This window comes from Pyrgilauda ruficollis, unplaced genomic scaffold, assembly GCF_017590135.1.
Source record: "Pyrgilauda ruficollis isolate IOZ18807 unplaced genomic scaffold, ASM1759013v1 scaffold10, whole genome shotgun sequence".
In the NCBI taxonomy this organism is placed as follows: domain Eukaryota; kingdom Metazoa; phylum Chordata; class Aves; order Passeriformes; family Passeridae; genus Pyrgilauda; species Pyrgilauda ruficollis.
In genome coordinates, this window is record NW_024508101.1 from 576,465 (window position 1) to 590,162 (window position 13,698).

At 61.0% G+C, this 13,698-nt stretch overlaps 2 protein-coding genes across 2 annotated transcripts; one reads left to right on the top strand and one right to left on the bottom strand.

Moving 5' to 3' along the window:
* The first annotated feature begins 125 nt into the window (after window positions 1–125).
* OXTR (oxytocin receptor) lies at window positions 126–6,133 on the top strand. Its single transcript, XM_041463604.1, has 2 exons — window positions 126–1,296; window positions 5,809–6,133. The coding sequence occupies exons 1-2, from the start codon at window positions 366–368 to the stop codon at window positions 6,048–6,050; spliced, it is 1,173 nt and encodes a 390-aa protein (XP_041319538.1). The 5' UTR covers window positions 126–365; the 3' UTR covers window positions 6,051–6,133.
* Window positions 6,134–8,069: 1,936 nt separating this feature from the next.
* CAV3 (caveolin 3) lies at window positions 8,070–12,683 on the bottom strand. The gene is made up of 2 exons (XM_041465835.1): window positions 12,526–12,683; window positions 8,070–9,948 (listed from the first exon to the last, which is right to left on the bottom strand). Exons 1-2 carry the CDS (start codon window positions 12,634–12,636, stop codon window positions 9,607–9,609), a joined length of 453 nt encoding a protein of 150 aa, XP_041321769.1. The 5' UTR covers window positions 12,637–12,683; the 3' UTR covers window positions 8,070–9,606.
* Window positions 12,684–13,698: the final 1,015 nt, after the last annotated feature.

A 13,698-nucleotide genomic window follows, 5' to 3' on the forward strand; every position in this document is an offset into this window, starting at 1 on the left:
CCGGGACCCGCCTCTGCCCGCCGCCCCCGCCGCTCGCCCGGCCCCCGCGCCGGGGCTGGTGGCGGGGCAGCAGCCGGCGGAGACGCCGAGGGACCGGCGAGGGGACAGGGAGGAGCTGTCAGCCGGGGCTCGGGGACAGGGACGGGCGGGCAGGGAGAGCGGCACCGCGGGGAGGGGACGGCAGGGGACACAGAGCGGGGGGACACGGAGAGCCGTGGAATACTGAGAACCGAGGAGACACCGAGAGAGAGCGGCGGGGACAGGCGGCTACCGCACAGGAACGCATCGGTAGGGGCTCTGTGCCCGCTCTCTGCCCACTGTCGGTCCTCACCCTGCCCCAGGCTCGATGCGGGCCGGCGCTGGCCATGGAGAAGCTGTACCTGGCGGGGAGCAGCACCTGGATCATCAACAGCTCCCTGGGGAACGGCAGCCTCCGGCTGGAGAACCTGAGCGCCGGCAGGAACAGCACCACCGACCCCCTGAAGAGGAACGAGGACATGGCCAAGGTGGAGGTGACAGTGCTGTGCCTCATCCTGTTCCTCGCCCTGACCGGCAACCTGTGCGTGCTGCTGGCCATCCACACCACCCGCCACAAGCACTCCCGCATGTACTTCTTCATGAAGCACCTGAGCATCGCTGACCTGGTCGTGGCCATCTTCCAGGTGCTGCCCCAGCTCATCTGGGACATCACCTTCAGGTTCTACGGGCCAGACTTCCTCTGCCGCTTGATCAAGTACTTGCAGGTCGTGGGAATGTTTGCTTCCACCTACATGCTCCTGCTGATGTCCCTGGACCGCTGCTTGGCCATCTGCCAGCCCCTGAGGTCCCTGCACAGGAGAGCTGACCGGGTCTCTGTCCTCCTCACCTGGCTGCTGTGCCTGCTGGTCAGCATCCCGCAGATCCACATATTTTCTCTAAGGGATGTGGGGAATGGGGTTTATGACTGTTGGGCAGATTTCATCCAGCCCTGGGGACCGAAAGCCTATGTTACCTGGATCACCCTCATGGTCTATATCATCCCTGTGTTGATGCTGAGCATCTGCTATGGCTTAATCAGCTTCAAAATCTGGCAGAACGTGAAGCTGAAGACGGCTCACGGGCCCAGCGTGGGGCTGGGCTCGGGCTCCCGCAGCGGGACGGTGTTTGCCAGGGTCAGCAGCACCAAGCTCATCTCCAAAGCCAAGATCCGGACAGTCAAAATGACCTTTATCATCGTGCTGGCCTTCATAGTGTGCTGGACTCCCTTCTTCTTCGTGCAGATGTGGTCTGTGTGGGACACCAACGCCCCGCAGGAAGGTACAGCTCCCCTCCCTCGCCCTGCTGCGCTTGGCCGGCTCCGCTCGGCGCCCCAGGGACACCCCAGGGAAACTGCTCCGGGCTGGGCTGGGGGGTGGGAGGGAGATGGGAGAAGGTCCTGAGCACAGAAAGCCCCCACAGGCAGCAGTGGCTGAGCCGCAGCTTTCCCGGGCCAAGGGCTGCCGTGGCTCTGGCAGACTCCGGGCCACTGCGGCTCAGGGCAGTGCAGAGGGTGGTGGCTGTCCCTGGGTGCCACTGTCCCTGCATGGTGCCTGTCCCTGGGTGCTACTCTGGGGTCCCTGGAGATTCCCTTCCGACCCTGGCTGCTGGGACACGCTGCGGGTTGTGTGGGAGCTCAGGAGAAAGCTGCACAGCCTGAATTCCTTCCCTTTGTTGTATCGTTTCTTCCTCACTGACTTTTTGCTTTCTGCTCTTGGCCTCTTCTCCCTCTCCTGCTCCATCCGCCCCGGCACTGTGCTGCTGTTATTTTATCTCTGACTGGAGCACGGCTCCCGTAGAAAACCCCTGATTTATGAGCAAAACCTTTCCCTAAAGATGTGGTGTCACGGATTTACCATTTTTTAATATTTGGGCCAGCTGCTCCTGTTGTCCCTGAAGTTGCAGATAGAACAGAAAGTGTCACCCTCCCTGGTCTGACACTGCTGTGCTGTCCCCCGCCAGACGGGAGAACCACCTGGGAGACCTTAAACAAAAACTCCTCACGACTTTGTGAGGGGGGAGGAAAGGCAGAAAAGTGCACCCGGGGATGAGAGCGCCTTGCACAGGCTGAGCCGGGCTCACCAGGAGCGCGGGTGCCAAAGAGGAGGAGGAGGAGGAGCTGCTCGCTGCTCCCGGGCTGTCGCTGCTGGGCTCAGGGCAGCTGGCAGGGCACGGCTGCTCAGCCCAGCGCTGCCCTCGCCGAGCCCATCCCCATGGCACAGCCCCTGTGCCAGCCCAGCGCCCCGGAGCCCCATGCACCACGGCACAGCCCCTGTGCCAGCCCAGTGCCCCGGAGCCCCGTGCACCATGGCACAGCCCCTGTGCCAGCCCAGCTCCCCACAGCCCCTGTGCCAGCCCAGAGCTGCCCTCGCCGAGCCCATCCCTGCTGCACAGCCCCTGTGCCAGCCCAGCGCCCCGGAGCCCCGTGCACCACGGCACAGCCCCTGTGCCAGCCCAGCACTGTGCTCGCTGAGCCCATGCCCGTGGCACAGCCCCTGTGCCAGCCCAGAGCTGCCCTTGCCGAGCCCATCCTCATGGCACAGCCCCTGTGCCAGCCCAGCTCCCCACAGCGCCTGTGCCGGCCCAGCACTGCCAGGAGCCGCGGGCGAGCTTTGCCTCTCCTGCTTCTCCCTGCTCCACTGATTTCAGAAGTGCAATGTGCCTCACGCACCTCCCTGGCTGCTCCAGGGGTTTTCCACCTGATTTGGGCTGCTCAAAACTTCCAGTTCCGAGATGGGCTTGGGGGTGAAGCAGCAGCCCTCCCTCGTGCTGTATTTGAATCCTGCAATCTTGAGGGCTGCCCCTCCCTTCCCGGCACACAGCCTCGGCAGCACCCAAATCTCTGCTGCTGTGCTGACCCTCGATGGACAGGATTTGTCCATCCCAATCCTTCTGGCTGCAAAGGGAACCTTTCCCTTGCTCACCCTGTGCAGTAGGCCTTGCAGCACTTTTCCCTTTCCCTTTCCCTTTCCCTTCCCCTTTCCCTTTCCCCTTCCCTTTCCCTTTCCCTTCCCCTTTCCCTTTCCCCTTCCCTTTCCCTTTCCCTTCCCCTTTCCCTTTCCCCTTCCCTTTCCCTTTCCCTTCCCCTTTCCCTTTCCCCTTCCCTTTCCCTTTCCCTTTCCCTTTCCCTTTTCCCTTTTCCCTTTGTCGTCCCCTTTTCCTTTTCCCCTTTTCCCTTTCCCATTTTTCCTTTTCCCTTTTTTCTCCCCTTTTCCTTTTCCTTTTCCTTTTCCTTTTCCTTTTCCTTTTCCTTTTCCCCTTTTCCGTCCTTTTCCTTTTCCTTTTCCCTTTCCCTTTCCCTTTCCCTTTCCCTTTCCCTTTCCCTTTCCCTTTCCCTTTCCCTTTCCCTTTCCCTCCCCTTTTCCCTTTTCCCTTTTTTTTTCGCTTTTCCCTTTTCCTTTTCCATTTTCCCTTTTCCCTTTGTCCTCCCCTTTTCCTTTTCCCCTTTTCCCTTTTTCCTCCCCTTTTCCTTTTCCCCTTTTCCTTTCCCTTTTCCCTTTTCTTTCCCTTCCGTCTTTGCTTTAGGGCAGGAGGGATCTCCAGCCCTGCCAGGCTGTGCCACACTCCCACTCCCAGCTCTGTCACGTTCCTGTCTGCGGGCAGCCCGTGGCTCTGCACAGGGTGGCAGCTGTGCCAGGGCTATTGCTGGAGGCTTTCATGGCACGGGGAGAAAAAGCCTGGGGTGGGTACAAGCGCTGGGAGACCCCAGGCCTTCGTTCCAGGCTCTCCTCCTCCTTTCGGCTGCCCAGAGGCGTCAGGGGGCAGCACAGTCAGGTCTCTGCAGAGCACTCGGGCTCTGCCTGCACATTCCCACAGCCTTGCCCCGATCCCGGATCCCCTCCCGGTACCGGGGCTCGGGGGCTGTGGCCAGGCAGCAGGGTGGGCTGCAGGAGAGGTGTGCCCCGTGTTGGGAAGGGAATGTGGCCGTTCCTCCCCTCACTGCATGGGCACAGGACAAGGAGGGCAGGGGGTCCCTGGGTGCAGCAGCAAGGGGGGCACGACTGCAGCCCAGTGAGCTGCACTGGGGGTGACTGGCCAGGCAGCAGAGATCCCCCTTAGGAGGCCACACAGCCCAAAGCCTCTGTAAGGTGAGTGGGAGCTACACGTCGTGATCCAGGTTTGAGCACTGGGGACCCTCCCCAGGAGGCTCCTGCTGCACACACTTCACAGGGAACGCCTGCGGGACCGAGCTGGCAGCCAGAGCTGGCTCAAGGCGCCTGTGGGGACAGCACCACGGCTGCTGTACCACTCCCTTCACCCCGGGCAGGCTCCTACACGTGGCTGTGAGGGCAGCAGAGCCCCCAGAGCCCTGCGGGGGCACAGCCTGCACCCCTGCCCGCCCCTCAGCAGCGCCTGGGGACAGGGGCCATCCCCCAGGACACACTGGCTGGGTCAGCACCCCTCGGGGTCTCTGGTGCTCCAGCCAGGGATGGGAGAGATCCACCCTCCAGACCTGCCCTGCAGTAAGCTCCCTGAAATTCAATTTGCCTCCTGCAGAGAGGGAAGAGCTGAGTCAGCCCTGGCTGGGAATTTTCAAGAGTGTAGAAACACTGGGATGTATTTCAGTCTTGTGCCTGGGGTTTGTAACCCCTCTGCATGGAATTATTTTTTAGCATGTACTTGGAAAGAATTATTATTGAAATATTATTATTACTTGAAATTAATTATTATTTTTTAGAATATACTTGAAATTAAAAGTAGTTGGAGCAGATGTCACAAGAGCAGGGATTACGCATCCGTTGGCTAAAGTGAATTTGGAAGCTAGCATTTATAGTCACATTTCTTCACTGCTCTGAAAACTGCCAGTGGATTTTTGCAGAGGCACGAGGGGTCCAGGAACAGCCAAACCAGCCGTGTTCATCTCGCTGCTGGTGCGTCCTCTGGGAGCAAAGGGGCTGAGGAGATGAGCTGGAGCACAGGGAGCAGGACAAAGGCTCCATCCCACCTGCAGCCACCTCACGGAGCTGCCATGGCAGATGCCAGTCCCACCATCCCCTTGTCACCAGAAGGTGCCGGTCCAGCCTCTCAGGTGGGACAGTCGGTGCTTTGTGCTCTGGGGCCAGCAGCAGCCAGGGACTCGATGTCCTGGCACTGCACTGGCACTGTCCCCGGCACCGGGGGATGCCAGGCTCCCGGGCACTGGGAATGTCCTTCCCGGCAGAGAACTGTGTGGGGAAAACTAATTCGGGGGAAAGAAAGATGGCTGGAGAAAGGTGCTGGGAGAGCAGCGGGCAGAGGGCCGGGCTGGTGGGGCAGCCCAGGAGCAGGGGACACCCCGGCCCGTGCTGTCTCACAGCTCGAGCGGGGGAAGCCGAGAGCCTGTCCCAAACCAGCCGCTGCTGTGGCAGAACGAGCCACCTCCTCTGCCTGCTCCCAGAGCTGCTCTCGGCCATGGCAACCGCAAGGGCCGCGGTCCCTTGTCCTGCCTGGGGCACCTTGGGACGTGCAGGTTTTGCTGCGGGGCTGCTCTGCCTCCGGAGCGGGGAACGCAGCTTTTCCTGCGGGAAAAGCCAAAACCCGAGATGCTGGAGCTGGGGCTCGCCCTCTCTCTCCCGGCAGCAGCTCTCTTTCCCCAGATGCTGGAGCTGGGGCTCTCTCTCTCCCTCCCGGCAGCAGCTCTCCTTCCCCAGATGCTGGAATTGATGCTCTCTCTCCCTCCCCGCAGCAGCTCTCCCTTCCCGTGCTGTTCCTGCGGGCTCATCCCTGCGGGCAGGGCTCTGGGATGCCGGCGGGGCTGGGGCTCGGGCAGGGGCCGTGTGCCGTGCCCTGACTCCGCCGTGCTCTGTCTCGCAGCCTCGCCCTTCATCATCGCCATGCTCCTGGCCAGCCTCAACAGCTGCTGCAACCCCTGGATCTACATGCTCTACACCGGGCACCTCTTCCACGACCTGATGCGCCGCTTCCTCTGCTGCTCCGCGCGATACCTGAAGTCGCGGCCGGCGTGCGAGCTGAGCAGGAAGAGCAACTCGTCCTCCTTCGTGCTCAGCTGCAGGGGCACCAGCCAGAGGAGCTTCGTGCAGCCGCCCACCCCGTGAGGCCGCCGCCAGCAGAGCCCGGTGCCGGTGCCGGTGCCGCGCTGCCGCCCGGTGCCCTGCGGAAAGCCGGGCCCGGACAGGGGGTCTGCAAACAGGTGTAAACAGGTGTACACACGGCTGTGGGCATGCACAGAGGGCGTCAGCCCTGCGAGACGCGAGTGGGGGAGGAATTCTGTGTCCAAGTCTCAGTGCTGCCCGGGATTAGACAGCAGGAGCCCGTTCCTGAGCCCAAACCCTGACTACAGTGGCTTATGGATGCCACCGAGAGGGACAAAGGACGCGGTGCTGCTGGGGCAGGCGCGATGGAAGGGGCTGCTGCAGCCCAGGGACATGGGTGTCACCCTGGTACGTGGCTGGGCACCGTCCCACCTCCTCCTGCAGCAGGATCCTGCGGGATGGCAGCGCCTGGCACCGCGCTCTCCGCAGAGAAGCGCTCGCTTCCCTTGCAGCCTGTGGGGCGGAGGCAGCCCCGTCCCTGCAGCTCTGCAGCTCTGCAGCCCTGCATCATGCCAGACCCGGAGCCCTGCAGCTCTGCCCTATGCCAGCCCTGCACCCTGCCAGCCCTGCCAGCCCTGAAGTCCTGCAGCCCTGCACCATGCCAGCCCTGTCCCTGCAGCCCTGCAGCCCTACATCATGCCAGCCCTGCATCATGCCAGCCCTGCAGCCTTGCACTCTTGCAGCCCTGCACCCTGCAGCCCTGCTCCCCCTGCCTGGGGCACAGACAAGGGCACTCCTGAGGTCAGCAGGGATCAGCCTCGAAGGGACAGCGCTGTGGCCCGGGTGTCCCCAGCCCAGCTGTGTGCCCTGTGCCCAGTGAGGCTGGGCAGACGGCTGCCAGGAGCCTGGGGCACGGCGGGGCCGGGATCCGGGCAGTGCCCCGGCCGGGAGTGCTGAGCAGCCTCTGCCCGGGCTGTGTGGGGTCCGGGCGGGCCCAGCTCCCACCGGGACACTCCTGTCAGCCCCCAGCCAGGCTTGGCTCTGGCTCACCGCCGGTGCCAGCAAGGCTCCCACCGCTCCGTGCCAGCCGCTTGCTCCGTGGCACAGGGCACGCTCACGGCATGGATTTTTATTGCTAACAAATACTGTAAATAAAGTTTTCTGACTGTGTCTGTGGAAGTGGGGGGAGGCGTGGGGGGAGCTGGGCTGAGGGGTTGAAGGGGATGGGTGAGAGCACCCAAAGCCCCCGGGCAGGAGCTGCCCCAGCGCACAGAGCTGGCTGCGGCACGGGCACTGCAGGGGAAACAGCTGGGCTCGCAAAGGGTGATGTCATTTGGCCTTTCATGATGGGAATGAACATGAAAAACGCATTTAAATGTGTTCTTTATTTCTTCACTGTGGCCAGCAGGCCCATTTGCACCTTTCCTATCCTGAATTTCCTTTGATTTTTTGTGGCAGCTCCAAGTGAGCTCTCAGCACATTTGCTGACTGGACACCAGTGCTCGGGACACCATGGAGCATTTTCTTCCCACATTCACCTTTTCTCCAGAGTCACAAACTCCTGCACAAAACAAGGAAGGAGGGGTCTCCCTTCCTGGAGAGTGTGAGGTGCATCCCCCCGGCCAGGGAGGAACGAGGGCAGGGCCGTGGATGTCACTGGGTGGAGGCACGGAGAAGGGAGGGAGCTGTGGGGCACACAGGGAATTGCCCTCCAGCCCCGGCTGCAGCTTCTGGAGGTGTCTGGGGGCCGGGCAGGGCCATGCCCCACGCCTGGAGCTGCTGCAGCAGAGCGGGGCCGTGGCTGAGCTCCTGCGCCGGCCCCAGGCTGCGGCAGAGCCGGGAGCGCCCCGGGGAATGCTCTGCCAAAAGCTTTTCAGGAGGGCAAAAAGTGAGACACAGGTGCTGGCAGGTGAGCAGCGTGTGCCCCAGGTGTTGGGAGCCCAGGGAGCAATGTGGTGGGGACATCAGCACTTCAGGGTTTTTTGGGTTCAGGCAGTGAACTACTACAACAACAACAAGAAGAAGTAGTATAAGCCCGTTATACAATTGATTTCAATTATTTTTATTCTCACAAAAAATGAAGGTTTTTTTGAGACTTTCCCCCCCCTCCCTGTAATTACCTAAATATAATTTTTTTTTTTAATCACTCCATCCCTCTTGGGCCCTGCTGTTGCTGGAGCTTGGGTACCACATTGCTATGGAATACCAGCAGTATACATTCCCAAGCTCTTGGAAGAGCTCCAGCAGAAATCCTGGCTCTTTCTCATCCTTGGCATGGCACTAGAGGAGTCTTTGGCTCCAAGTCTTTGTTGGAATCCAAGGGGAAGGCTCACATGGAGACAATTGAGAGCAGCCTCTGAACAAGGAGACCTCCTGGGCCCTGGTTCAGCAAAGCACTTAAGGCTGGAGCCAAAAAAGCGTTCAAGGGCCTCAAAGTGAAAGTGCAGCTCCGTGGAAGAGGGACCGACCAATTAACTGACAGTACAGGGCAGGAAACAGCTCCGAGCTGCTCCTCGCGGCCCTGTCTCCCCTCTCCCTGCGGCCGCAGGGTCCCGGCACAGGCTCGCTCTGCCGCTCTCCCCATCCCTGGGGCAGCCCCGGGTGCTGAGGGAGGGGCCCGGCTGGACGGGAGCCCCCTCCTGCTGGCAGAGCCGGGGGATCAGCACGGTCCTGCCCCTCCTGCATCCCAGGAGAGCGCGCAGGGACAGCCCTGGGACACACACCCTGCTGCGGCTGCAGCTGACTCGGCACCGGCTGAACGCGTGTCTGGCGGAGATTGTCCAGAGGATCCAGCCCAGGCCTGGCTTAGAGCCCAGCCTGTCTCAGCTGAGGTTCCCCAAAGCTCCGTGTCCCACCTGCGCTGTCCTGCCCTGGATCCTGCCCACGGCACTTTGATGCTCCACAATTAAGTACACAATCGAGCATGGAAGTGCCACGGGCGGGTTTGCAGCTGGCGGTGGCCCAGGGTCAGCTCACGCTCTCGGAGCAGACACAACATGTCAAGCATGGACTGCTCTGGCTCCCACAGCTTGGCTGAAATGCAAGTAGGCATGAAAAACGTTTGCTTTAGATATTCTATCCCTAAAACCTTTGTGCAGCGGTTTAATGCACAAGCTCCCACCACAGCAGAAGCTCCCACCACACACAATAACTCCTGTGGGGGAGTTTCTGCCAGCCCAGCCCAGCCCGGAGGGATGCAGGAGCAGCAGGCTCTGGGCCGTGGCCAGCAGCAGCTCTGCAGCCCCGCTGCTCAGCCGGCACTGCAGGCTGTGCTGCAGGAGCTGCTGCAGGAGCTGCTGCAGGAGCTCAGGGCCTGCAGGGCACAGGGGGCTCTGGGCTGCTCCCTGGGCCACGATGGGCTTCCTTCTCCTAAGGCTTCTGGCTTTGGGATGGAGTAAGAAGCAGCCTGGCCTGCCTCAGTGAGCATCCCTGAGAGCCAGCCCTGCTGTGGGGCCCTGCCACGGTGCTGGGCTCCTGCACCACAGGGTCCGTGTGGGGCCCTCACGGGACAGGGGTGTCCATGTGCAGATCCCTCACAGGACAGGGGTGTCTGTGTGCCCAAGGGCAGGCAGCCTGCACAGAAGGGGCTGTGTGAGGGTGCTGGGGCAGCTGCCAGGACCTAAATCTCCTTCCGGACAGCAACTCGGACGTTGCTGCAGATCTTGGCGAGCGCCTCAAAGAGCGGGTCACAGAAGGTGTGGATGCAGAGGGAGTAGATCCTGCTGACGCACTGGATCTCGATCAGGTAGCTCTTGATGCAGGGCACCACTGCCCAGATGTGGCAGAAGGAGATGAGGGCGAAGAGGAAGCCCCAGACGACGGCCAGGGGCACGCCCAGGAGGGCAGAGAGCAGCCGGTAGCACCAGTACTTGCTGACGGTGAAGGTGGTGTAGCTGCTTTTCCAGACGCCGTCGAAGCTGTAAGTTCCCACGGGCTCAGCTATCACATCCTCAAAATCCACCTGGGAGGACACAGGGGAGGTCTGGGGGTCAGCAAAGGCCCTGAAGTGAGCACGAGGGTCTGCACGAGGGGAGAGCAGATCCCAAATGGAGGGGCCTGGGGAGGGTGGGGACAGTGCTGGATCCCTGCAGCCCCGGGCAGGGACAGCCCTGCAGAGCTGGCTCAGGGCTCCCAGCCACAGCCACAGCAGAGGGGTGGCTCAGCCCACGGCCACACGGGGGGTCACAGTCCCTGTCCCATCCCTGATCTGGGGAGTCAGGTGAGGCCGGGCAGGAGCCCTTGGAACAGGAGCTGTGCGTGGGAGTGTTGGCTGCAGAGGCACCCAGAGCCCATTCCTGCCCTTTTTTAGATTCAGGGACGTGGCTGCCCACTCGGCAGGAAGGTGTTTGTGCCAATAACGACCCAGCAGCCCTCTGGATTTATGGATTCTTTATTTATACCCATAGGATGATGTGCTCAGTGCTGTCTGTCCATGCTCCCCCTGGGGAGGGAGCTGGGGCTCAGCCCTGCCCTTGCCACTTGTGCAGGCACTGGGAGTGTCTCTGAGTGACACACACTCCCCAAAACTGCACACAGAGATCCCCTTGGGGTGTAACTCACTTGCAGGGAATATATGAGCTGAGCTATTTGTCTTGAAAACCAGCCCGGCCTCCCCTCCGGCAGCTGACGTGTCTGTACATTCATGTTAAACAACAATATTCGTTCTGCTTTTGGAAGCACTTGGATCACAAAATCACTCTGTGTCATCTTTAATTTCCTGCAGTGAGCAGGAGGTGCTGACAGAAGTATTGACAATGAGGAGCCAGCAGCCCCAGAGCTGGCCCTGAGGTGCCATCAGCAGCCCCCAGGAAGCCCAGGTGTGCTGGGGACTAGCCCAGGTTACTGCCCAACTGCCTGATGGGCTCATCAGGGATCCATTAATGCAGGGAGCAGTGGGATATAAAGGCAGGGGCTCTGGCCCATTGCTCCTCCTGCTGCCGTGGCACGGGGAGGAGCCGTGGGGGCTCAGGCTGAGTCTGGATGCTGCTGGGGGTGCTCAGGGAGCAGCTCTGCAGGTACTGCTCCTTTACAGAGCCACGTTTCCCTTTAGGCTGGGAAAGCTCCCCGAAGGTCTCCCAGTGCAGCCGTGCACTGCTGAGGTGCTGTGCTCCAGGGGCTTTGGGAAAGGCTCTGTGACATGAGCCCGGATTCTGGCTCTGTGATGCTCGGGGTGTGCAGCAGGCCAGGTGAGCCCTTCCTCCCGCGGAGCATGGCAGCTCCTGCTGCCCGAGCCTCCAGAGCCCTCCTGCTGCCGTGCCCTGGGTGCTGGGCTGTGCTGGGCTCTCCTGGGGACAGAGCAGGGTGAGCTGTGCTCCTGCCCGCTGCCTCTGCCCTCCCTCCCCAGCCCTCTGGGGCTATTTTGGGGAGCAGGAACGCTGAGCTCTGGAGGCTCCCAGTGCTGCTGGAGCAGCAGCGTGGCCAGGCAGTGGGTGAGCTCGGAAGGTCTCGTCAGGCTCTGGAGATTTTGGAGTGGGACAGGCGGGGATGTGCTGGGGGCCCTGTGGCTGTCTGGGACGCTGCTGGCACTGCCACCCGGGAGTAGCTGGTGGGGCTCCCAGACTGGGCAGCCCCAGGGCGCTGCCTGGCCCTGGGGTGAGTGGGCTGGGGGCTCTGCTGGTCCCTGCTGCCAGGGCAGAGTGCTGCTCCCCTGGCACCTGCCCACGCCCCAGGGCTGGATGCCCTGGGCAGGGTGCTGGGCACGCTGCTGAGGTGTCAGGCAGCTGCCAGGGGCAGGGCTCACAGTGCCAGCAGAGAGCCCAGCGATGGCTGTCACTGTCACAGCTCATCCCAGGGAATTTCATTTGACCCCACCACGGTTGCAGCTGGAATGGTGTTTTCATGCCCAAATTGAGGTCTGTGTTTCAGCGGTGCTGTCAAGGTCACAGCCTGTAACAAAGCCTGTGTGAGCAGCTCTGTGCTGCTGTCCCTTCTGCTGTGACAGTCACAAACAGTTTTAACAAAACCCTTCCACCTCCTCCTGTTCTCCTTTGGGCTGGAACTAGCTTTGGCTAACAGAGACCAATATTGTTTGCAGTTCTAAGGGAGTCTAGAGGAAGCCCAAGAGTTAGAATGGGAATTCCTCTTGGTCAGAAATGGGGGGAGGGAGCTGGGGGCTGCTGCACCCCTGGGATGCCCTGGGGAGAGCAATCTTCCACAACCACAACAGCACACATCAAGCAACAGGTACTGACACTGGTGTCTTGAAGGTCACCAGCCTTTTCCCAATATCCCTTTAAAATGGTGATATTTAATTTCTGTGTTATTTTTGGCTGCCAGCTTGCTGGTGCAAAGGAAGGCGTCTCCATAAATTTTCAATGAAACTGGAGAGCCCATTCAAGGAACGGGAAACATGGCATTAACTGGAGCCAGGCGTGCCACCCAGCCAGTGTCTGGGTGCCCGGCCAGCAGGGCTGTCACCTCCCCCAGCCCTGGGGACGGCCCTGCTGGGGCCACATGGACAAGGACCACCAGCAGTGGCTGAGTGGGGCCAAACACACAGCAAGGTCTGACCCCAAATGCTGCAGGAGCACAGCCCTACCTTCACCACGTCCTCGTTGATGTGCTTGGGGTCTCTGTTGACCAGGTCGATCTCCTTGGTGTGCTGGTCCTTGACGATGATCCCCTCCAGCTCTCCGTGCTCCTCTGCCATGGCTGGGGCACTGGGCAGCGCCGGACCCCGACAGGGACAGGGACGCGCTGGCCCCGCCTGCAGCAGCTGCCCTGTGCCCCTGGCACTGCTCCAGGCTAAAATTAATGTCCTGGCTGCCGAGGCCGCCCTGAAGTGTCCCTTAAAGGGGCTTTCCTGGGGCCAGCCCCTGTGCTGTCACCTCAGGGGGATGGCATGTGTGTGGGCGGCTGGTGGCCTTTGAGCCAGGGCAGGGGTGGGCGTGCAGCCCCCCAGCCCAGCTGTGCTGGTGGGAGCTCACCCTCGTGTGGGACAAACAATGCCCAAATTGGGGCAGAAGGTCTCAAAAGCCTAAAAGAAATTGTTGTTTGTGAATCTTTTGTAAGGTTTGTTGTTTGTAAATGAAGCAGCTCGGGGATTTGGGAATCATGTCTATAAATATCACCCAGAGAAGCCACATTGTCCTGGGGTGGCCAGAGCTCCTCAGGGCTGTTCAGAGGTGCCTTGCTGGATTCCTCAGGCTCCAGCTTCTCACCCACAAAAACTCGAGGAAATCCAAGACCAGCCCACAGAACCACAGTGGCTGGAATATCTCCTCCAGGGATCTTAGTTAAGATTTATTTAACCTGGGCTGTACTTTGCTAATCCTCCCCAGTGTCTCCTGTGAGCTCCTGCCTTTCATGACCTGCTGATTTGTTTAAAAGTGCTGGTTTTGTGAAAAAGCACTTTACAAAACAGGGGTTTTGTCACCCCCCTGGCAGCTCCCTGCGGAGGAGCCCACGCAGGAGCTGCATGTGGAAGTGCCCCTGCAGAGCCCACGGGCACGGCTGGCACTGCAGGACAGGCATTTTAAGGCAAAGGGCTCTGCTGCCTTCCAAAAGCACCAGTGCCTGGGCAGGGCTGCTCTTGCCAAGCCCCTGTGGCCCCGTGCCTGGAGCTGCAGTGGCCAGGGTGGTGGCCTGGCTGTGACACAGCCCTGGCTGAGGCTGGGGTGGTGCAGCCTGGCAGAGACCTCCCTGGGACAGAGAGCGCAGAGCTGGGGCTGTGAGCCCACAGGATCCTGCAAAGACACACCAGGCACCTGTG